Below are 23,817 nucleotides of genomic sequence, written 5' to 3'. Positions count from 1 at the left end.
TTCAGAACCCCAAGGAAGTTAGGAAGTCTGGGTCACTGAGGGAAAAATTAGAGGCTTGGGGGGGTCATGTGCTCTTCATGGGAGTGTAGTAAAAGGGGACCAGACCTGGCCTTGTTAGGACTCTGGAAACCAGGGGTTGGGGAGATGAAAATGTGAGTGGGGGCGGTGGAAAGCAGGAGGCTAGGACTCTAAATCAAGTTCCCTGAGTGGAATCAGCCCAGATTTAGGTAACCTGGGAATGTAGGGTGGGGGGCGTGGGAGGAGGTCCCTTAAGCTAGGAACCTGTGGAACGGGGAGAATCAGGGAGCGGGAGGGCGGTAACGGAATCTCCCCCTCCTGGGCCTCCAGAGCTAAGAGCCGAGCTGAGCGCCCCCGGGCTGCTTCCTCCCACAGGAAACCGCAGGCTTCAGGCACACCCAGCCTGCAGGGAGCGGCGCCCACTGCCCGCCAGCTTGGGGGAGGCCCACGTGGGTAGCCGCCTACAGTCCAGGAGGCGCGCCCTGCAGAACGAGGGGGTGTGGCCAGGCGGGGGCGGTACGAAGAGCTCGCGGCCCCGCCCACTTCCGCCTCTCAGTGCGCGGACCCAGCAGGCAAGAGGTTTTTTGGAGGCTTCGCCGGAGGCCGTTGGCCGCGCATGCGTAGTGGGGTCACTGCAGGGACCTGAGTTGGTGGTGAGCGCTCCTCCCCCTCACAACTCCCGGCGTCGGCACGGTCTTCCTAATGAGAGTCTTCGAAATAACGTGGTCTTAACTTAAGACACATCTCTCGGGCCTCGTCCCGAAGGACCTCGGCCCAGCTCCAAAGCCTTCCAGACGTTTCTCTCCCAACCCTGGCTCCATAGGGTCTTTCAGCTCCTTCCTCTCCCTCCCGAAAACACACAGCCCGCCCCTCACAGACCCCCCCCGCCCACGATCCCCGTTAGCGCCTTCCAGACCTTCCAGCGCCCCCCACCAGGCCCCTCGTATGTCCATGAAGCTCAGGCGAGGGCAGGTACCCGTGCCCCTCCCCTCGGCAGCCCCCCATAGTCCCCCCCATAGTCCCCTCCCATTCTGGATCCCAGCCCCGTCCTTTACGGATACTGTTCAGGGGTCCTTCTCTAGTCCCCTGAGACCCTCCTTCCGCAGGTACAGTGCTCCTCCCACCCGAGCTCCGCCCCTTACAGGTCTCCCGGCCCTCCGAAGCGCTGAAGCCCCGCCCCTCGTGGCCTGCCAGCCCCGCCCCTCAGGGCACGTCCTGTCCCTCCCCTCAAAGGACCCGCCCTACTCCGCCCCTCGCAAGGCTCACAGCTCCGCCCCCGCAAGTTCTCCCAGCCCCGCCCCTCTCAGGGCTTTCCGCCCCTCCCAGTTCGTCTGTACCACTCCCCTCCCCCCAGTCTTCTCAGGTCTTCAGGCTGTCCCGGCCCCTCTTCCCCAGCGTCCCCTCCCACGGCTCCTCCTTCTCAGCGTTCCCCCCTCCCCAGTCTCCCTTTCCACCCTCAGGCCTCATTGGCCCTCTATCTCCCCAGTAACCGGGCCACAACAGTGAACTTGGAGCACCAAGGACAGGGCAGGCACTCCAGCAGGTAGGGACTGGGCCTCGCTCCCCTCAGCCGGCGGAGGTTTTCCCTGTGCGTGTCTCCTTCCACAAACAGCCACGCCTCAGAGATACCGCGAGCCTAGGGGGCCTGTCCCCCGCGCCAGAGTTAGAGTTGAAACACAAGTCAAAAAATGGGAGAGGTGGGAGGTCTGGAGGGGCATGGAGAGAGGCCTGAGAGGTGACCCCCTCCAACACATTGGAGGCACTAAGACTCAAGATCACAGCTGGTTCTGGGGTCACCTTCCAATTCCTAGTCCCTCGCGCTTGGTCCCCACCTTCCTTCTGGCCCTCTCCTGCTTGCTGTCTGAAGGGGTCCTGTGTCACCCCTGCAGGAGCCCCGCCCGCTTTGGCCAAGATGCCTTTGGGACAAACTTTAGGGAGCACCCGCTCTGAGGATGGAAGTGAGGCCTTCCTGGAAGGAATGGGTAATTCATACAGTCTTGCTCCCCCCCCCCCCCCGTCATTCTTTTCCTCCGTTCCCCAAGTTCCAGATACTGTACTGCAGCACACTGAGGACAGGGAGACCTTCTAGCCGTGGGAATGGAGGTGGAGCAGGCAGAGGGGCTAGGCCGAGCCTGGGGAGTGGGGCAGTCTGGGAAGACTTCCTGTAGGAGAAGTTGGAGTGGGGCTTGGAACTCTTCCCAGGAATTCCCAATGGGAGCAGGCAGGGAAGACTGTTTCAGCAGAGACAGCAGCGTATGCTAGATCAGGGTTTCTTAGCCTCCACACTGGCGGCACTTGGGATCAGATCATTCTTAGTCATGGGACTGTCCTGGGGAATTGTGGGATGCTTAGCAGCATCCTTGACCTCTAGCCATTACTTGCCACGAGCACCTTCCCCTGCCCCGTCCCCGCATCGTGACAGTCAACAATGTCTCCAGACATTGCTAACTCTGTGCGAGGCAGAATGGCTGGTTGAGAGCCCCTGGGCCGTGGGAGGTGGGGAGCTGGTGGACCAGACTCGAGTGGTGGGTAGGGTAGGGTCAGATCATATAGGGCCTTGAACACCGGGCTGAGGAACTGGGAAATTGTCCTGGGGGCCCTGGAGCTCCAAGGGAGCCCTGTGAGCAGGGGAGGGCGGTGTCAGCTCTGGGTGTAGAAAGACCCTTTGGGGCTGTTGTGAAGGGAGGCCTAGAGGTTGGTGAGGAGGCTGGGGCAATGGTCCAGGCAGAACAGGAGGAAGCCTGAGCGTAGGGCATGGGCTGAAAGTGAGGAAGCAGGAGGATGGGCCAGAGGACTGCCAGGTGATGGGGACTGAAGGGGACGAAGGGAGCTAAAATGCTGTCCTCAATTCTTGGCACCTATCCTCAACTTTCCCAAGTTCCAGATCCTACGTGGCAGGTCCCCAAAGACCAAGAAGTCCACCAAGAGCGCCCTCTAGTGGGGAAGGGAATGTGTGCCAAACCTGGGGCAGGAGTGATGGGAAGAATCCTGAAGTCAGCTTGGGGTACTGGAGTGGGAAGGGGGAGAGGAGCCGAGGTGCAGTGCCAGAGGGCTGGCCGGGCCTGGGTGTGCACTTCTGCTGCAGTTTGTGGGGACCCTGAGGGAGCCAGAATTCCTAGGTCCTGGAGAGGAAGGGGCTGGGGCCTCCTGGATGCCTCCTGAGCCCCCTGGCTGGTCCTGCCCTCAGTAGACTGGGAGCTGAGCAGACTACAGCGGCAATGCAAAGTGATGGAGGGGGAGAGGCGGGCCTACAGCAAGGAAGTCCACCAGCGCATCAACAAGCAGCTGTGAGCCCACTGCCTGGTCCTGGAGCTGGGGAGGGGGCTCTACTGGGAGGGGGGTTGGGGCTCCCACTCCTTGCTCCAAGAGGGGGGAGGGCCAGCCCTGCCTCTGGCCTTCAGTGACTCTGAGCTCCGCCCCTTGCTGGCTTGCTCCGCCCTCCCTGCCTGGGCAGTGAGGAGATCCAGCGCCTGGAAGGGTTGCGGGATAAACTTCAGGTGCAGATCAGCGTGGCCCAGAGCCAGGTCAAGCGGCTGCGGGACAGTGAGAGGTTGGAGAACATGGGTCGGCTGCTCAAGTGCCAGGTCCAAGTGCAGGCCGAGGTCAAGGAGCTCCAGGAGCAGACCAGAACCCTGGACAAGCAGGTGGGTTCTGACACCAGACTCAGGGGATCCCCCGTAGGGGCTGGGAAGGAACTGCTTTGAGCCTTAGCTTCTTTGCCTGAGAAATGGGTTCATGGAAAGCAGCCACATAGGAGAGTTACATTCAGGCTCTAGTGGGAATCTGGGTGCTTTCTGCTTAGCACAGTCCCCCACATCCCAAACAGGGACCTGGTGTGGTTAAAGGGGAAAGCTTCACCCCCTGGAGTCAGCAAAGCCTACATTAGAATCCCTGCCCTGTCCTGTCCGAGCTGTGTGACAGAGGGCAAGACTTTACCTCTCTGGGCCCTACTTTCTTCATGGGCAAAAGGAGGATGCTGGTAATATGGCAGAGTCTACAATAGGTTTCCAGTCCCATGCCTCCAGGTCTTGACCTTGGCAACAATGCAACTTCTGTAGGTCAGTGTCCTTTCAGGTTTTTATGACCATGACTTCCCGAGAGACAGCTTGCACACATATGGATATAAACACACACGTAGATCTCAAAGAGAAGTTTCTCCAGGTAATACCGATGTTTCCTAGGTGGGATGCATTCCAAGATTTTCTATTCTAGTTTTGGTTAAAAGAGTCACTTGCCTAGACCGAAGGATTTCTTGCTCACTGTTGGGCCACAAACAGGACTTTGAAGGTTACTTACAGTGGTGGTCTGTATCATTTCCTATTTTTGTTGTAACAAATTACCACTCACTTGGTGGCTTAAAATATAATACAAACTAGGGGCGCCTGGGGGCTGCAGTAGGTTAAGCGCCTGACTCTTGATTATGGCTCAGGTCATGATCCCAGGGTCTTGAGATTGAGGAGAGTGAGCCGTGGGTCAGGGTCTGCGCTCAGCACGGAGTCTGCTTGAGATCCTTTCCCTTTCCCTCTCCTAACCCCCGGCTCAAGCACATGCTCTCTCTCTCTCTCAAATGAATAAATACAATCTTACAAATGAATTATCTTACAGCGGCGGAGGACAGGAGTCCAAAACGGGCTTCCCTGGACCAAAGTCCGGTGTGAGCAGGGCTGTACCCCTTCTGAAGTCTTAGGAGGAGAATGTGTTTCTGACTTCTCCGACTTCTAGAAGTTTCCTGCATGGCTTGGTTCATGGCTCCTTGCCTTGTCTGCGAGGCCGGCCGCGGGCAGCTGTCCTTCTCATGTGCGTGACTCTCACCTCTTCCTTCTCTGATTCGGACTCTCCTGCCCCCTCCTTTCACTCATAAGGACCTTTGTGATTACCCCGGGCCCACCCAGGTCATTCAGGTAAATCATCCCAAAAATCCTTAACTTTCCCACATTTGCAAGGTCCTTTCTGCCATTTGGGTCCATCTATTCACAAGTTTCTGGGCTTAAGATAGGTGGACATATTGGCGGGGTAGGGGGGCATCATTCTGTCTACCACATAGTTGGGTTTTTTTTTTTAAAGATTTATTTATTTATATATTTATTTATTTAGAGTGAGTGAGTGAGTGGGGGAAGCAGAGGGAGAAGGAGAGAGAAACTCAAGGAGACTCCATGCTGAGTGGGGAGCCTGACGTGGGGCTTGATCTCACGACCCTGAGATCACGACCTGAACTGAAACCAAGAGTCGGTCGCTTCACCAACTGTGCACCCAGGCGCCCCCTACCATGGAATTTTCTTCCATTTGACTTTCAATCAGTTTGTTTGCTCTGCTCTCACGAGCTCCCCAAGCTTCCTTTTGGAAGCTGAATTCTGATTCACACATGCCAGACTTGTGGCTGTTTCGTGGTAGTGCAGTGGCTTTGTGGGGGTTGGCTGCTGGGATTGGTTTTCCTCAGTCTTTCATGGAAACTCATCAGAGTCAGAATTTTACACCCAGGGGTACCTGGGTGGCTCTGTAGGTTAAGCATCTGCCTTCAGCTCAGGTCATGATGTCAGGATCCTAGAATCGAGTCCCAGGTCAGGCTCCCTGCTCAGCGGGGAGTCTGCTTTTCCCTCTGACCCTCCCGCTGTTTGTGCTTTCTCTTGCTCTCAAATAAATAAATAAAATCTTTAAGAAAATAGAAAAACAGGTACCCAATGAAAATATTATCTCTGAATGAGAGAGAATAGACATTTTCTGGCAAAAAAAAAAAAAAGTAGACAACATAGATTTTCACAAAATTTATGTATTAATGGACCAATGTTTAAAATTTCCAATCTACTACTGACTGCTGCTTTTAGAAGGTTTGTGCCATTTCTGATGCTTGCTTTAATGCTTGCTCTCATTTTTCAAGCCCGTCACATCAGAGACTGATGATGGATGGTCCTTGGACTTGCACCGTTTATAGCACTGGTCTATGTAGAAATAAAAAAAATAATAACATTCAGCATTCTTCATGCTAAAAACTCTTAGGAAACCAGGAATAAGGAATAAGGGGCACCTGGGTGGCTCAGTCAGTTGAGGGTCTGCCTTCAGCTTGGGTCATGATCCTGGAGTCCTGGGATGGAACCCCCCCATGGGGCTCCCTGCTCTGCGGAGAGCCTGCTTCTCCCTCTCCCTCTGCCTGCCTCTCCCCCTGTTTGTGCTTGCTTGTGCTCTGTCTCTCTCTGTCAAATAAATAAATAAATAAATAAAACCTTAAAAAAAAAAGGAAGCCAGGAATATAAGGACATTTCCTGAATTTGGTGAAGGGCAACTATAAAACATCTACAGAAAATGTCATATTTGATAACAAAACATGACAAAGATTATCTTTGAGATCAGTAACAATATAAGGATGCCAGCTAGCACCACTTGTTTGTAACATTGTGCTGGAGGTCCTATCTGCTGCAGTACGACCAGGAAAGGGGAAAAAACAATGTCAGCATTGGAGAGGAAGAAATGAAGTTGTCATTGTTTGTAAATGATGTATTTGTGTATGTGGGAGATCCAGAAGAATCTAACACCAACTTATTGTAATTAATAAGGTCTTTTAACAATGTGGCCGGATACAGAACTCATATGCAAAGTTAATATTGCGCTGTATTAGCAATAACTGTTACAAAATAAAAGAAGAAAATATGCATTTATAATAACCAAAAGAAGTACCTGTGAAGAAAGGTAACAAAAGTGTGCAAGACCTCTATGGAGTAAATTGTAATATTTTACTGAGGGCTGGTAAAGAGGAGCTTAATAAGTGTAGAGACCTATACAAGGACTTGAAGAGTTAGTGTCATAAAAAGTCAGATCTCTGGGGCGCCTGGGTGGCTCAGTGGATTAAGCCGCTGCCTTCGGCTCAGGTCATGATCTCAGGGTCCTGGGATCGAGCCTCGCATCGGGCTCTCTGCTCCGCAGGGAGCCTGCTTCCTCCTCTCTCTCTGCCTGCTTCTCTGCCTATTTGTGATCTCTCTCTCTGTCAAATAAATAAATAAAATCTTAAAAAAAAAAGTCAGATCTCCAAATTGATGTATAGATCCAAAGTACTGAAAGTGTTTTTTAAACGATTTTGTTTATTTATTTGACAGAGACCACAAGCAGGCAGAGAGGCAGGCTGTTGGCGGGGGAGAGGGAAGCAGGCACCCCGCTGAGCAGAGAGCCCAATGCGGGGCTCGATCCCAGGACCCTGAGATCATGACCTGAGCTGGAGGTAGAGGCTTTAACCCACTGAGCCACCCAGGTGCCCCCGAAAGTTTTTTTTTTTTTTAAATGGATGGAATTGACAAGCAGATTCTAAGGTTTATATGGAAGTGCAATGGACAAGATGACTTAGACTGACTTAAAAGAAGAACAATGTGAAAGGATTTGCTGTATCATTTATCAAGATTTATTATAAAATTCTTACAGTTGATGCAGGGTTAATCAAATGGATCAATGGGACAGAAGAGAGTCCTGAAAGAGACCAACGCACATATGGACACTTGACGTATAACTTTAAGAAATGGAAAAAGAGGATAAGGGTGCTGTGAAAATTAGATATTCATACCGTAAGATGAAACCAGACCCTTACCTCACCTCGTACTCCCAGGTGTACTTAATTCCAGATGGATCAGAGATCTGGATGTGTGGAGGTGGGGAAGGATTTCTTAAATAAGTTATAGAAATCTCTACTTCTAAAGGAACAGATTGTTGCTTCCTGTGACTTCAAGGTTAATAACTTCTGTTAAAAGAAACATAAAGAGCGTGCAAAGTCATGGAATGGAAAGTTACTTGCAACACGTGTAGCTGACAAAGGACTAGTAGCAAGGACATACAAGGAACTCCTACGAATTATTGAAGAGTCAGCTCAATTGTATTTATTTTGCTTATTTTTAAAAAAGATTTATTTATTTATTAGAGAGAATGAGTGGGGGACGGGCAGAGGGAGAAGCAGATTCCCTGCAGAGCAGGAAGCCTGATGTGAGACTCAACCCCAGACCCTGGGATCATGACCTGAGCTGAAGGCAAACGCTTAACTGACTGAGCCATCCACATGCCTGAGTCAGCCCAGTTTTTAAAAATAGAGGATTTGAGCTGACACATCACGAAATAAGAAATTCATTTGTCCAATAAATGTAGGAATTACTCACTACTCAATAGTAATCAGAGAGGGGCAAATGAAAATCACAGTGAGATTCCATTAAACACTCACCAAATTTGCAAAAATGAGTGTCCCCAAATATCAGGTGTTGGGGAGAGAAGCAGCAAGTGGGAACACCTAACGAATTGTCGGGGGTATATAAATTGTCACATGTATTTTGAAATTTCCCCCCCCATTATCAATTACATTTACTGATAGACTTACACTGTGATTTGGGGCCACCTCCACTCGGCATGGTCACCAGAAGCAGTTCTGGATTCCACCCACCTGACATTCACGCTCATAGGATGCGTGAATCCTGTGGGATACAGGGATTGGTACCTGGGCTATAGAACTTGATACCAGGTTCACTTGGTAGGATGATGACTCCTACAGGAAACAGGCGGGAGACAGAAGCATCTTGGCATGACAGCATCAAACACACCTTCCTTGAACATCTAGGGACTGCTGCCATGAGGATAGAGTCTAAGTCGAAGCCCCCGCGAGGAGCATATTCAAGAAATTCCCCGCAGGGGCGCCTGGGTGGTTCAGTCAGTTGAGCATCTGGATGTTGATCTCAGCTCTTGATTTCAGGGTCATGAGTTCAAGCCCCTCCTTGGGCATGGAGCCTACTTTAAAAAAGAGTAACCGCAGAGAAACCAGGTTTCTGTTTAGTGCTGGCCACATTGGCCCTTGAGATCTATGAACCCAGCTCGCAGTCCTTCTAGTCCAATGTAGTTGACCAATCAGGGGTCATTTTTATAATAAACGCTGTTGCCTGGGAACAGAGCTGTCATTCCATATTTACCTTAACCCAGTATGTTTCCATGGAAACTGTTTCGGAAGAAAGTAAGCCAAAGTCACCTTCTAATAGAAAACAGGTTTAGATCTGTTGCTAATGCTCCCTCCTGCCCCACAAGTACACTTCTGAGCACGTGCCCCAGAACCAGGATTCATGTAAAGGAATGTTGAAAGAAGCATTAGTCACTCTAGCCAGCTCCAAACCGGAAGTAACCCAAATGTCCGGCAGTATTTGAGTGAATAAATAAATTGTGGTGTATTTGTATTGTGGAATAGTATACAGTGACGAAAAATGAATTAATCACAATTACACACAGCCCCGAGGAAGGAAGCAAGACATAAGACATACAGGAAGCATATTTTCATTGACAAAATTTAAAATCCGGCCAAACTAAACTTTGCTTATGGGTGATAAAACTATAAAGTAAAAAAAAAAAAAGAATTTCACTGGAGGAAGTATGGTAGACTGAATAATGGTCCCCACCCCCACACAAGATGTCCACACTATAATCTCAGGAACCCGTGAGTATGTTACTTTACATGGCAAAAGAGACTCCGCACATGTGGTTACGGATTTTGAGATGGGAGGGTTACCCTGAATTGTCCAGGTGGGCCCCGTGTCATCGCAAGGGTCCTTGGGGCGAGGTAGGAATGTCAGAATCAGAGAAGATGATGTGATGATGGACTGGGTAGGTGTGAGGAAAAGAAGCCAAGGTTGGAGTGGCCACGAGCTAAGGAATGCATAAATCAAGGAATCCAGCTTCTAGAAATTGCCTGGAGCTTCCAGAAGGAAGGCAGTGAGTGTGCCACCCCCCCGCACTCCCCGCCCCTAGCTCCTTCCTGGGGACCACACTCAGCGTGTCAGCCTCCAGCTGCTAGTTTTTGCACCGTCTCTGAGCATCTGTGTTTTATCTCAGTTTATTTTCTGCATCTGTCAGCAAGGGTTGTCCTAAGGTATCAGAAAAGCCTAAGAGAGGTTATTTTGGGGCTAGGGGAACGCTATACATTTTTTCCATATAAACTAATGGTAATTCCTTCTTCACTTTCTGCCAGTTTGGCTTATGAAGGGTCTCATAGGAATGCTGTAGTTTCAGAGAATGGGGAAACCTGTATTCTCCTCTTGGCTGTAGTAAACATATTCCAAGGTGACCTCCCACCCCCGCTGTGTACTACCCGCCCCTTCAGTGGGGGTAGAACCTGTGACTTGCTTCTGGCCAACAAAATACAGTACACTGGGGAGGGGACTGAAGGGAGGGGACGTCACTCACATTAGGTGTGCTCTCTGAGACTGGCCCTGCGTAGATCAAAGATAAAAGTTATCTGTCCGGCCTTGAAGGTGCAAGAGGCCATCCCACGGAGAGAGCCACCTGGCAGGGGACCACGCAGTGAGTCCTAGATGAGACCGCTGCCCTGAAGGTCTGGGAGACTCTGCGGAGGGGATCCAGCTGAACTGTGTGGGACCCCTGGCCCATGGAAACTTCGAGATCATAGATGGGTGTTGTTTTCAGCCACCAAGTTTGGGATAATTTGTTTTGCAGAAAGAGGAAAATGAATACAGTGGTTCATTCCAAGCTACCAACAGTTTAACTCATATAATTCCTAAAAATGGAACAATCAGCTAGTTCCAAGAGCTGTCCTGGGGTCCAGTCTTGTTCTGCTAACAGATCTACTTTAAATAAACCAGTGTTTTCATCCTAACAACCTAGAGACCGTTTCAAAAAAAGAGAATACATAAGTAGAAAAAAACACACAAAAAACCCCTGTAGGAAAAAAAAAAAAACACAAAAAACCCCTGTATTTCATTCTCCAAAGCCACAATTACTTGCCTGTGGGATGTTTGTGCCTCTGGGTCTTGGAGTCAGATCGCACTGACCACTCTTACTCCATGCTGGTTTCTGGGCAGTACTCATTTCTTTCTTTCTTCTTTTTGTAACTGAAAATTTTACTGGGATAATTGCAGTTTCACATGCACTGGAAAAAGTCATACAGAGAGATTCCTTGAATGCTTGGGCCCGGTCCCCCACCGGTCACATTTTTGGGTATTTGGTTTTTATCACAGCAACAGCTAAAAAATGCTTGTTCCCAAAGATGTGACTCATCGAAAGGGACATAGCGCTGCCTTGTGTTGAACCTGGGAACTGCCTCGAGCCGTAGCTCATGTGGCATCTGACCACGTTGGTGTGTGTCTCCCTCAAGACTTAAACATCCCCGTGGTGCAGCCTTTGAGTTGGCAGTGATGCTGTGGGGTGGCGGGGGGCATGTGTTAGTTTTCTAGGGGATGCCGTTACTAAGTACCACGAACTCTGGGTGGCTGAAATGACAGGTATGTATTGTCCCACCGTTCTGGAGGCTGGAAGTGTTGGCTGGGTGGCGTTCTCCCTGTGCGCATGTTTGTGTCCAAATCTTCCCTTTGCGTAAGGACACTGGTCATATTGGACCAGGGTCCCCCCTAAGGATGTCATCTTAGCTGGATTATCTCTGCAAATACCCACTCTTTTGGGGTATTGGGGATTCACACTTAAACAGAAGAGTCTGCAGTGGTGGGAGTGTGGGCTGTGGACAGGACATAAACCAACACCTAAAAGCACACAAATTGGGAAATCCAGTTTTTTTTTTTAAAGTTGGGTCTACACTCAGCATGGAGCCCAGTATGGAGCTTGAACTCAATGACCTTGAGATCACGACTTGAGCTGAGATCAAGAGTCAGACAATTAACCAACTGAGCCACCCACGCAGAAGACAGAGTCTTCAGCAGTTCATGTATTCACTCGACCTGCATGTTTTATTGAGCACCTACTTTGTAGGTTTTTGTTGAAAACAAAAATCTGCTCTCGTGGAGCTTCCAGTTTAACTGGAGAGATGCCTGGCCCCAAATATGTAATGATGAACACCGAAATGAGGACGGCTTCAGAGAGATTTCACCCATAACCAGACCCAGGGATTCTAATGGTGTCGGAGCTCATTCTCACCATCTCTCAGTCTCTTGTCTCCGCTTTGTCTACTGGCCTCCTCCTTCCAGGAACCCCCGTGTGCTGGGGAATATGATCGTGGAAGTCTCAGAGCTCCATGCATCCAGCTCATTTCCCCCAGTATCCCGGGAAGGGATTGAGGCTGGCTCAGCTTGGGTCAGGCAACCTGTCCCTCTCTAGAGCAAGCACCGTGACTGTTGGGACTTAGGTCATGTGGCTGGCGAGGTGCCTTGTTGTGACTGGAAGCCAGAACCACATGGAAGGTTGGGCATCATTAGCAGAAGGGTAGGGCAGATGCCCGGGGCCACAAGGATGGGAGGGGACAGCTACCCTCAGCCACTCACCCTCTCTTGGCTCCTCAGTCTGTCCACATTCAGCCAACAAGTAGGTATCCTCCTCTTTCCTCCAGATCCAGGAGTGGGAGACCCGGATCTTTGCCCCAGGTAAGGAAGTCAGGGCCCCGGGGGTCATCCTGGATCAGAAAGTCAAGATCCAGCAAAGGATCAAGATTCTAGAAGACCAGTTGGACAGGGTGAGAGTCAGCCTCTTGGCTCTTTCCAGACCCGACCTCTGGGCGTTGGGGGGAAAACTGAGTAAGGGTCAGTTCCATGGAACTCAAGTTCCAGGAACGAGGGACCAGATTCCAGGAGGGAGGCGGGCGGGCCTGAAACTCAGGGCTCCCAGAGAAGGATCAGGAGATCCTGTCCTGGGCGGATGGAGGGTTCCCAAGGAAAGGAGAGTGGTGCCGAGGTCCTTAGGGCGGCCGGGCAATGCTCTCAGGGTCTCCAAAGTGGGAACAGGCTCTGCCTCTGACACTCGTCAGAGTGTGGAAGAGGGAGGCAGACCAGGCCTCAGACTTCTGTACACCCCCACCCCCCACCAGGTCACGTGTCGCTTTGACAACCAGCTGGTGCGGAACGCGGCGCTGCGGGAGGAGCTGGACCTCCTGCGCATTGAGCGGAACCGCTATCTGAACGTGGACCGCAAGCTGCAGAAGGTCAGTGGCCCTAAAACCTGGAACCCCTCGGCCCAGCCGGGGTAGAGGAGAGGTTGCAAGAGTCACCTTGCCAACTCCAGCACGGTGGCCTCAAGTGAGGAATCGGTCGGAGTCCTAGGTTTAATGCGGTCCAGGGGGAATGGAGACCTCGAGAAGGTTCCGGGACGCCTCTAACAAAAAAAGCAGCCTCCTTCAGACTTGCAGAAGCCAGAGATGTCATTTTGAATATCATCGGCCAGGGCAATCAGTGAGCAAGCAAGACCGTTTACACTCTGTGGGTATCTCTGTAACCGTTGGTGTCCTTCCCTTTTTCGTCCACCTTCGCTTCCCTGGAAGGACAGTACAGAGAACTCCAGCCTTCACAAAGTCTGATAATTTGCCATATTCATTCTCTCTGTCTCTCTCTCTCTCTTATTATTTTTACCGAAAATGATTTGTTATCACGATTGCTGAACTATGGAGAGCACACTGCAGACACGATGCCCCTAAGAACTTCAGCGTGTTTTGGTCCTAAGAATAAGACCGTTTTCTTGCAGGAACACAGGGCACTTGTCCAAGCCAGGAACTTCAATGTTATTACAATTCTACGTAGTCCCTATTTAAAGTTCTCCAATGGTCCTGATGACGTCCCTTACAGCTAATTTGATTTTCGGGCTCCAAGCTCCCAGTCAGGGTCCCACATTGCATTTGGCTGTCCAGGGCTCTGTTCTGGAACCATCCCTTGGCCCCGCTTTGTGGTCATGACTTTGACATTTTGGAAGCCCGTTGTGTCATACAAAGTCTCTCGACATGGGTCTGTCCGATCTTTCTTCACGATGAGATTTGTGTGGCGCGTTTTGGGGGGAATAGCACAGAGGCGATGTTGTGTCCTGGGAGCTCATTAAGTAGGAGGCACGAGATGGCCATTCATCCCTCAACAGTCAAGGTCCACGTTGATCCCCGGGTCAGCCGTGGTTCTCCAGTGAGTTTTCTCTTGGTGAGGAGTAAGTGGAGATTCTCGGAGATCACAAAGATATCTTGCTCCCCGACACATTTCCACTCTGTTGCTGGGGCCTCCGATAATGATTATCACTGTCATGATGGCTGCCGAATGGGGATCTTTTTTTCCTACCTCTTTCGTTCCTCCTCCGTGTGTAAGAGAGCATACGTAAGGAAGAACTTCTCATCCTCCTCTGGGTATTTGTGTGGTATCGGTAAGTGTCTGTGGGTTCTTCCTTTACCGCATGGAGGTCATCATGCGTGGTGATGTTCAACTTGTCCCAGATCAGGGAGACAAGTCGGTGGGAGCGAGTGGGGGCCCTTCAAGCCGGCTTCTGTGTGCTTTTGATGTGCCCCTGGTTGTTGGTTATTATTTTTTTTTTAGATTTATTTATTTATTTGAGAGAGAGCAAGCATAAGCAGGGCGAGAGGCAGGCAGAGGGAGAAGGAGAAGCAGGCTCCCTCCTGAGCAAGGAGCCCCATGCGGGACTCAATCCCAGGACCTTGGGACCTGAGCGGAAGGCAGATACGTAACGACTGAGCCCCCCAGGTGCCCCTGAATATGTGAGCCTTTAAGAGAATTTCCCAAAACAAAACTACTCCGAAAGATACTCCAGAGAAACACCATTTCCTTTCCATCTCTTCCACTTCAATCTCTGTGTGTGTGTGCACGCGCACGTATGTGTGCTCGTGTGTTCATGTACGCGTGTACGTGCACGACTGTGTGTGTACACATTTTATGTGCATATATGTATATTGGATATCTATCTATCTATACACACACACACATCACCTGTGTGTCCAAATATATATATAATTTCCTCCCTTCTTTCTCCCGAAAAGAACCTTTTTTACCCATAATAGTGCAAAGACATTTCTTTGGAACTAGAAAACGGGTTCGTGTGGTCACCACTGCGAAATTCAAGCACATTTCTGAAGCGGACCACAAATTTAGGTGGTGCTCTTAGGGTTCCGCCGGGAGAAGCCCTCGGAGCCGGCATCCCAGCTCGTCAGTTTCCCTGCCCGTGTACTTGGTACCTCTTAGGATCCCCACCCCTACCCAGCAGCTGTTATGGGGAAGGTCCGCACACCTGGATGGCAGGAGAACCACAGGGCTGAAGGGAGAGCCCTACAGGGAGGAGGCTGTGGGAAGGACATTGGTTTTGTTCTCTCACAGGAAATCGAGCTTCTGCGACACATGGTCAGCTCCCTAATGGTCTCCTCAGCGGCCGCCTACACCGTCAGGTAGGGTCCCCCCCCCCCCCCCCCCGCCCCCTGCGCCCACAGGCCTCCAGGGAGCTCATGCACTATGAACCTTGCCCTAAGGCTTTGGGAGGGGTCAGAACTCCAGGTGAGGAACAGACTGTCACAACCTGTTATTTTTAATAAGGTCCCCCTTTCCCTCCTCCACTGACATCCCAGGTCCTTGGGCAATACTCGTTGGCTGTGTGGACCCACTTCTTTGGGCCCCAGTCTGTTAGCGGTCCTGAGTACATGGGGTGTGGAGAGAAGGAATCAAGCCGGTACTCGCGGCTCGCAGGGGTGGCAGGGGTCAGGGACCGGGAGACATTGGGGCCTGAGAGTAATTAGGTGGTTCCTTCTCAGTGTTGGCCCAAAGGGACAGAGATCCTCTCGGGCCCCCTTCTGATGGAGTCACATGCATGGAATCCAGAAGCCCAGGCTGTCGTGCGTGTTGGCTTGTCCCTGGCACGGGGCGGCAGGGACTCCCCGCTCTTTTGCTCCTGCTCGGCTCCTTTCTGAGCTTGTGCCCTGTTCTCTTGCTCCCAGTGGTTTCCTAGGTCCCATTCTCAGGTACCCACTCAGTGTCTCTTTCTGCCTCATGACTTCTGCTCACCCACACTGCGTGATTCCTCAGGACATCTGTGATAGCCCAAATCCACCTAATGGTTGCTGTGATTTTCTCTTTTCCTTGCTTCCCTTTCTTCCCTTCCCTCCCCTTCCTCCCTCTCTCTCTCTCTTTCTTTCTCTTTCACTACCTCCCTCCCTTCCTTTCCTTCCTTCCTTTTTTGCTAAGACGCACATAACAAAATTCACCATGTTAAAATGTACAGTTCAGTGGCCTCTACGACGCTCGCTTCTATCTGGGTCCAAAACGCTCTCATCACCCCAAAAGGAAGCTGGTACCCAGTAGGCAGTCACTCTGTCTTCCCCAGTTCCCTGGAAACCACTGGTTTCCTTCCTGTGTCTACCGACTTCCTGGTTCCAGGCATCTCGCGGCAGTGTATAATTTGGTGTCCGGCTTCTTTCACGGAACGTGACGCTTTCAGAGTTCACCCCCGTCGTAGCCCGGATCAGTCCTTCCTTCCCTCCCTCTTGTGGCTGATGCTGCAGTTTCTTGTCTTTGGTCCACCCCGACCCCGTCAGAGCCCCGACTCCATCTGGTGGCTTCTGCTCAACGCTCGGCTTTGGCTTCATCCGAACTTGACTTTCAGAACGTGACCTTCTGTGGCTTCTCTCCACGCATCCTTCTAGCTGCAGCTACCTGTTCTTCCGTTCTTAGCCCTTTCCACTTTGGCTTCAGAGAGAGAGAGAATCTGAGTGGGCTCCTCTCTTCTGCCAAGTGTTACCCATGGTGGCCTCTCAGTGCGGTGAGAGCCTCAACCACTGCTCCTCCAGCCGATGTGGGTTGGGCGGGGGCGCTGGGTACCAGGACAGGGTGGTCTCAGCCAGAAGGCGGGGCCAGGCAGCGTCTCCAGCGCCTCCTTGTTGGACCAGAGCAGGTCGCATCCCCTCTCTGAGCCTGCTTCCTCCACTGTGACATGACGGTAATGACGGCACGGCCTGGCTCTCAGGAAGTCAGGGCCCCTCTTCCCTGCCCCTCAGTTTGGCATGGAGCCCAGGGCACAGAAAGAACCGTGAGTCCTAATCCCTGAAGGACGGCCACCCGCACCTGGAGGGGTCACTGGGGCCAAGGCTGGTGGGCGCCAGGGGAGGCGTCCCACCGAGGAGGACGGGCTGATGTGTGTAGGTCTTACAAAGGAATTTGACCGGAACAAGAAGCTGGAGCTCTGGGTGGAGGCAAGGGTGTGAGGGTGGGAACTAGAATGGTCCATGGGCAGGGACATGAGGACACTGGCCGGCTGTGCTCCCAACAAAATGACCCTCTGACTGTGATCCTGTGTCCTGGGAAGTAGGTTTGGGACCCTCAGGATTTACAGGGAGCCGCCCTGTGTTCAAAAGCTTAAAGGCCACATTTTCCCACGGGCAGGTCAGAAGGGGCTCAGTGACTGAAGCTTCTGAGTGTCCCCATACCCCAACAGGGTGGGCGCTTCAGCGCTGGTGATGTCATCCACCTGCCCAACAGGAGGCCCGGGATGGTCCAGGCCCCTCATATTTCCAACCACACGGCCCCCAAACTCCAGCACCATTACCTTCTCCCCTGGGTCCACCCCGATCCCCAGCTGAATATGACCTGACTGTGCCCTCCTCGCTGTCCCGCCTCCTGTTCCCAGGCCCACCGTTGGCCCCGCGGTGCACTGCAGCCGTGTCCCATCCGTCCCTTCCATGGCCTAGCACACCTCCGCCCCTCCCCCGCCTGCAACCTGACTTCCCTCTGGGAACCCGGAAAGTTTTCTGCCTTTTGTGACCTCGGGGAAACTGCAGCCTGATTCTGTACGCGCCCTGGGACTGATCCCAGGCTGACCCGGATCCCCCAGTCTCTCCGACCCCGGGGCTCACTCCCCCCCACCCCACCCCCCACCCCCACCCCCACCGGCAGGGAGGAGGCCAAGAGCAAGATGGACCTGCTGCGGGAGAGGGCGGAGAAGGAGGTGGCCCAGAAAGACGCGGAGGTGCAGACCCTGCAGCGGCAGATCGGGCACCTGGAGCAGCTGCACCGCTTCCTCAAGCTCAAGAACAGCGATCGGCTGCCGGACCCCGCGGTCGTGGAGAAGCGCGAGAAGCGCGGTGAGGCCCCGGCTGTCCGCCCCAAGGGCTTGGGATCTCCCCCGGGCGGAGCGGGCAGGGCGGGCGGGGCGCGCTCGGCCTTAGCCCAGCAACCCTCCAGACCCCGCTGCGCGCCCTTGGCCACCGCGGGTGCGGGTCTCAGCGGCCCTTCCTCCCTCCAGCCCGGGAGGTGGCCGAGGGCCTCCGGAAGACCTCCCAGGAGAAGCTGGTGATGCGCTGCGAGGACGCCATGAACAAACTGTCCCAGCTGACCGGGGAGAGCGACCCGGACCTGCTCGTGGAGAAGTACCTGGAGAGTGAGTGCGGGCCGCGCCGGCGGGCGGAGGCTGAGGGCCCCGGCGCCGGACCCCCGCCCTCCCCCCCCCCCCGCCCCCACCGGTCAGGCGCAGGCTGAGCTCCGTCGCGGTCACCGAGGGTTGGGCCCTCGGCTTGGGCCCTGGGGACTCCGGCACCTGCGCTGGAGACTCGGGGCGTCAGACGCGCCCTCCTCGCTCCTCTCCGCCCGCCCTGCCTCTGCCCCTCCAGCCCTCTCCCTAGTCTCTCTCCCTCCCCGTCTCGGGCCTTCTGAGCCCTTCCTTCTGTGTGCGTCCCCCTCTGGCCTGCATCTCTCAGTCCCCTCCGTGTGTCTTTAGATCCGTTTGTTTCTGGGCGCGTCTGTCTCCCCCCTCCCCGCTCCCCATTCCGGGCCTCCCGGTCTCTCTCCACATCTTCCCTCAACCTCTGTGTTTCTCCCTCCGGGTGCTTATTGCTGTCCTCTCCCTGGTCCTGGGCTCTCTCCCTACCTCTGGTGTTTTCTCTCCCTCTCCTCTCTTCCTCTGTGTCTCTGCGTCTCTCAGTGTTTCTGGGTCTCTCTTGATTTTGCCGCCGTCTCTTTCTCTTACTCTGACTTGCTCCGGTTTCCTCTGTGTCCCCTCTGGTTTCCTGGGCCTCTGCCTCTCCGTCTCCGTCTCTCTTTGTCTCTGCGTGCTTGTGTCTGTGTCGTCTTTCTCAACATCTCTCTCTCCCTGTCCTGTGCGTCCCTCCGGACCCGCCTCTCTCCAGTGGAGGAGCGCAACTTCGCTGAGTTCACCTTCATCAACGAGCAGAACTCGCAGCTGGAGCATCTGCAGGAGGAGATCAACGAGGTGAGTGAAGGCCCCCTCCACCCTCCGCTCCCCTCCCCATCTCCTACGCGCCTCCCGGAGCGGCCCCCCTGGCAATGGACACCTGCCCGCCCTGCAGATGCAGAGGGCCTTGGCGAGCACGCGCGCCAGCGAGGATCTCGTGCGCGCGCAGCAAGAGCAGGAGAGAAAGGACTTGGAGCAGCGCGTGGACGAGGTGCACGCGGAGGCCCTCGGCGTGGAGGCCAACTTCCAGGACGTGCGGGGGCGGCTGGAGAAGCTCAAGGCGGGTGAGCGCCTGGCCCAGCTTTTTCCTGTGGGAGGATGCGATGAGCACCCCCCCCCCCCAGGGCCCAGCCAGGGGCCGGCCTCCGGGAGGTGTTCCACAGCGTGTCTGTGTGCTGGTTTGTCTGTCCATCCCAGATCCTTCCTGCCGTCCATCCTGCCGTCCTCCCAGAGTCCGGCTGCCCTGGGTTTGCAGCCACCTCCATCATTTGGGAAGCTTGGTGTGTGGTCTCCCAAGCCAAACCCCCCTGGCAACGGGATGGCAGATGACAACTTGGGGGGTTGTCGTGAGAACTGGGTGGGTTCACCGCTGGGAAGCTGAGAAGGTGGCCGGGGAGCCAGCCTGTGGTCACCGTAGGGGCTGTCATACCGGAGGAACCTCTTTTTCTCTGTCCTGACCATGACCCTAAGGGCTGCACCGAGTCTGGTGCATAGTGAGAAGGGCCCCGAGGGCAGGGCTGGGAAGGACACCAGCAGGGCGGCAGCTTGGGAGCCTCAAGGCTGCTGGGGTTGGCTGAGCCCAGGACAGAGTGAAAAGGTAGGGCCCTTTGTTAAACAAGATGGGGAGAGCAGAGCCCCAAGCCCAAGTGGGGCCCTCGTGAATGTGGGCGCCCTGAGCCGTCGCACCACCTGCTGCTGGCTGAAGTGGGCTCTGCCAGGGTGGCTGTGGGCTTCCTGGAAGCGGTGATGCTTGAGGCTGAGTCGCTCCTCTTTTTTTTTTTTTTTTAAAGATTATTTATTTATTTGACAGAGAGAGAGAGATCACAAGTAGGCAGAGAGGCAGGCAGAGAGAGAGGAGGAAGCAGGCTCCCCTGCTGAGCAGAGAGCCCTATGCAATGCGGGGCTCCATCCCAGGACTCTGGGATCGTGATCTGAGCCAAAGGCGGTGGCTTTAACCCACTGAACCATCCAGAGCCCAGGCTGATTCTGAAGGATGAGGATTTCACTGAAAAGTTGGGGGTCAGGGGTGGTCCCAGCAGGTGGGGGCAAGGCCTGGAGATACATGTAGGAGTGTAGGCTCTTTGTGTGGAGAAGGGGTGCCAGCGTGGGAGTGGGAGGGGGAAGGTGGCAGATTCTAAGAGGTGCGGGGCTGGGGCGCTGGGGATCCATGGGAGGGCTGTAAGCAGGAGAGGCCACGGACGGGGGTGTTGGAAGAGGAGGAAAATGGAGAGGAGGGACGGGGACGCAGAGGTATCAGACAGATGGGCAGTGACTGAGGGGGTCGCACAGGGTCTGGCCTGGGAGGGGTACTTGGGAGGAGTGGGTTTGGGGATGCCCCTGAGCTCAGCGTGAGCATTGTGGGGGGATGTTCAGGGAGGGACCCCAGGGGGAAACTACATAGGAGTCGGGAGCTTAGGGGGAGGCAGCTCGGGGGGCAAGTGGTGGGGACGCAGTGCCGTGGGCTGCAGGTCTGTGTCAAGGTCATGGGTGCTTTCTAATGTCATTAACAATAGCCAGTTCGCCTGAAAGACTAATTAACTAGATACAAGTTGGCCACGCTCTGGCCAACTGTGAGAGCCAAGGGTGGATCGTGACAGGGGCCGGTGGGCCAGCCAAGGGCCACGACTAATCAGCCAGGTGCAAGTGGGGGCCAATATTGAAAAAAACAAAGAAGGCAGCCTTGGTGGTGCGTGGCTGGCCTCCGACCTCTCCCGTAGAGCACGCACGTGAGTGCCTCTCTGGGGTCGCTGGGTGGGATGGAACGGGTGTTTCTGATAGAGCTGTGTGAAGGAGGCCTTGAGACTAACTGAACAATATGAATTAAAAAGAAGAAGAAGAAGAAGAAGAAGAAGAAGAAGGCGGCCTTGAGAGCTGGCAGTGCTTTTGTTAGCTTTTCCGTTGACCTCGCTCGATTTCTGCCTTCTGTGGTTCTAAGCCCCATGGCCAGGCCCCCCGGCCACACTCTCCTGCTGCCTGGCTGGCTGACAGGGCAGCGGAGACTGGAGGGCAAGAGAGGACAGCCCCCCCCCCCAGGGGCCAGCAAGTCTGTGACAGCCTGTCCCCCGCCCCCACAACCTCAGACCTCCAGCAGCTCTTCACCAGGGCCAAGTGTGACAACACCGTCATCGAAGACCTCCTGGGAGTCAAGATCCACATGCGAGACCGGGACATTGGCCTCTTCCTGGGCCTCATCGAGAAGCGGCTGGTCGAGCTCCTGTCCGTGCAGGCCTACCTAGATTTTCAGGTGGAGAGGCAGGAGGTCCGGGGAGGGGGGGCGTGGGTGGACAGGGAGCCCAAATCTTGGAAGCTGGGGCCTTGGGGATGAGCTGACCACGGGTTTATCCGCCTTCTAGAACTATAGCTCCCCCAGCTTGGTTAGCACCGCCCTCCTGGTTCTGGGCCAGAGCCCTGAGAATCTCCCGAAGAGGATGGCCGCACCCCAGCTCCCTGACAACCAGTGAGGCATGGGGCAGGAAGGAGGGCAGCGGAATTCGGTTCCATGGGGGCCGAGGGGACAAAGAATGAGGTGGAGGGTTTGGGGAGGTGGCTCTTGGGTACCAGAGGGTGAGTGTGGGTTCTCTGGAGACCCCCGAAGGAGTCGGGGCTCCAGAGGACTGAGCTGGCCCCAGGTAGACCAGAAAGACCAAAGGCCCCTGTGCCGGCCAGAGCACGGCTAACGGTCTCCGTCCATAGCAATGAGGAGCTCTCGGCCTTTTGTGGCTACGAGTGTCCTCCCTTCCCGCCTTCCCCCCACTTTAGGGAGGACACCCCAGGCTTTGAGGCCAAAGAGGACGCTCCGATGAGCAAGGAAGAGCTGCGGAACCAAGTGACAAAGCTGGTGAGGATGGGGGCCTGCCGGGCTCGGGGCCGGACCTCAGCCCCCTTCCGGGGACGCTGACTCGCCTCCCCCGCAGCTGGAGACGCGGGAGCTGGCGCGGGAGCAGCAGCTGAAGGAGCTGGCGGACGCCGTGCGGAAGGTCGAGAGCGCGCCCAGCATAGCCAGCCTCTCGGACACCCAGCAGGTCTCCTCGGGCTCCCCCGTGGGGATCGCCAAGAGCCCCAGCATCATGCCCAGCTCCATCCTGAGCCAGAGGACTAGTGGCGTCCTGGTGTCCAGTGGGGGCCGTGCCACCGGCTCCAATGTCGGCCGGGTCACCTTTGGTGACCCCAGCTCCAGCGTAGGACACGTGACCTTTGGTTCCACCAGCGCCATGGGGGTTCCGCTCTCCAGCCGGGGCTCGACGGGGGGCCATGTGACCTTCAGGACCTCCAGCTCTAGTAACTACCTGGGGTCCACTGGGTACGGGGCATCCAGCGGCGTCCACGAGACCCACGTGGGCGCAGAGAGCAGAAGCATGGGGTCGGAACTGAGTGGAGGCCTCGGGTCCAGCAGAGGCCAAGTCTCCAGCCCCCGCCACACTTCCAGCTCCCGCCGGGGCTCCACCACCAGCAAAGACTAGGGCGCCCCCCCCCCCCACCCCCGGCCCGGGGCTCGACCTCCCTGCCTTGAGATTTCCCCATGACTCTCCATGTCTCTCTTGCCCCGCGGCTGTCTGCACCTGCCCAGCACTGTGTCCCCGTCTGTTTCTGTCCACGCCTCACCACGTGAGACCACAGCTCTGTCTCCTGGCTCCTTTAGCTTCCCAACCCGCCTCTCCCTTCCTGTCTCCCAATTTCCTGTTCTCCCGGCTTCCCATTCAGCGTATCTCTGTCCCGGGTTCGCCTCTCCCCAGCTCTGCCCTAACCTCCCCAGCTGTCCTCCCCTGCACCCCACCTCCTGTTTCTGCTCCTGCACCTCTAATCCCCGCTCCTGTGTCTGTCTTCCAGGCTCTCCTTGTACCTCATGTCCCTGTCTCTGTAGCTCCTCCTTCCTCACCCTCCCCAGTACTGAGCCCCCAGTACTGAGCCCCCAGTACTGAGCATCGGGGCAAGAACAGGAGCAATGACGTCAGGGTCAGAGTGAGCTTAGACCAGAGGAAATAAAGGTCAGAGCCTGACTTTGACTCCAGCCTGGTTAAAAGTGTGTGTGCGAGCAAGCCTGAGACATGGCAGTTTCCTCTACCTCCAGCCCAGAAATGTATGACCTTGTCCCTACTCCCATTCATTCATTCATTCACTCATGCACTCATTTAAGATCCATTTATTCATTTTAGAGAGACAGAGAGAGAGAGCGCGAGTTGGGGGAGGGACAGAGAATCTTCAACCAGACTCCCTGCTGCATGGGGAGCCGGACGCAGGGCTGGATCCTATGACCCACGAGACCACGATCTGAGCCAAAATGGAGAGTCAGATGCTCAACTGACTGAGCCACCCAGGCTCCCTCCTGCCCCTCCCCCCCTTTTTTTGAGACTGTCACATTTCAGGCTCTAATGAAGACTAGGATATATCAGTTAGGATAGGCTGGGTTATGCTGTAGTAACAACAAGCCCAGGATCTCAGTGGCCTCGTGTAGCAATGGCTTACTACTTGGCCAGTGTTACTGGTCTTTTGTGGGTCACCTCAGGGCTCTGCCCCACATCCTTCTTGTGACCCAGGCCGAGGGAACAGCATCTCTCCAGAGCGTTGCTGGTTCTAAGGCGCTGGGAAGAGGACTCAGTGACTTACAGCTTCTGTCTGGATACGAAACATGTCACTTGCGCTCGCATCTTTTGGCCCAAGCAGGTCATTGGACGATGTGTAACTTCA

The 23,817-nt window shown here is 54.5% G+C and overlaps 1 protein-coding gene across 7 annotated transcripts; it reads left to right on the top strand.

Annotated features, from left to right (window-relative positions):
• The first annotated feature begins 1,392 nt into the window (after window positions 1-1,392).
• Window positions 1,393-23,117, top strand: ODAD1 (outer dynein arm docking complex subunit 1). Of its 7 annotated transcripts, XM_045986892.1 has the most exons (15): window positions 1,393-1,561; window positions 1,908-2,000; window positions 3,206-3,305; window positions 3,473-3,662; window positions 12,314-12,436; window positions 12,788-12,901; window positions 15,057-15,124; window positions 17,619-17,806; window positions 17,968-18,102; window positions 18,848-18,930; window positions 19,028-19,196; window positions 21,213-21,376; window positions 21,486-21,589; window positions 21,892-21,970; window positions 22,047-23,117. In XM_045986892.1, the coding sequence occupies exons 2-15, from the start codon at window positions 1,931-1,933 to the stop codon at window positions 22,590-22,592; spliced, it is 2,133 nt and encodes a 710-aa protein (XP_045842848.1). In that variant the 5' UTR covers window positions 1,393-1,561; window positions 1,908-1,930; the 3' UTR covers window positions 22,593-23,117. The 7 variants fall into 7 exon arrangements, 6 of the variants coding, with proteins under 6 accessions (XP_045842848.1, XP_045842845.1, XP_045842844.1 ...); XM_045986889.1 differs by having other exon boundaries at window positions 3,209-3,305; window positions 12,314-12,901; XM_045986888.1 differs by having other exon boundaries at window positions 12,314-12,901.
• Window positions 23,118-23,817: the final 700 nt, after the last annotated feature.

This window comes from Meles meles, chromosome 19 (assembly GCF_922984935.1).
Source record: "Meles meles chromosome 19, mMelMel3.1 paternal haplotype, whole genome shotgun sequence".
NCBI lineage: Eukaryota > Metazoa > Chordata > Mammalia > Carnivora > Mustelidae > Meles > Meles meles.
Note: the sequence above shows the minus strand (reverse complement) of the source record. Positions and strands in the feature narration are given on the sequence as shown.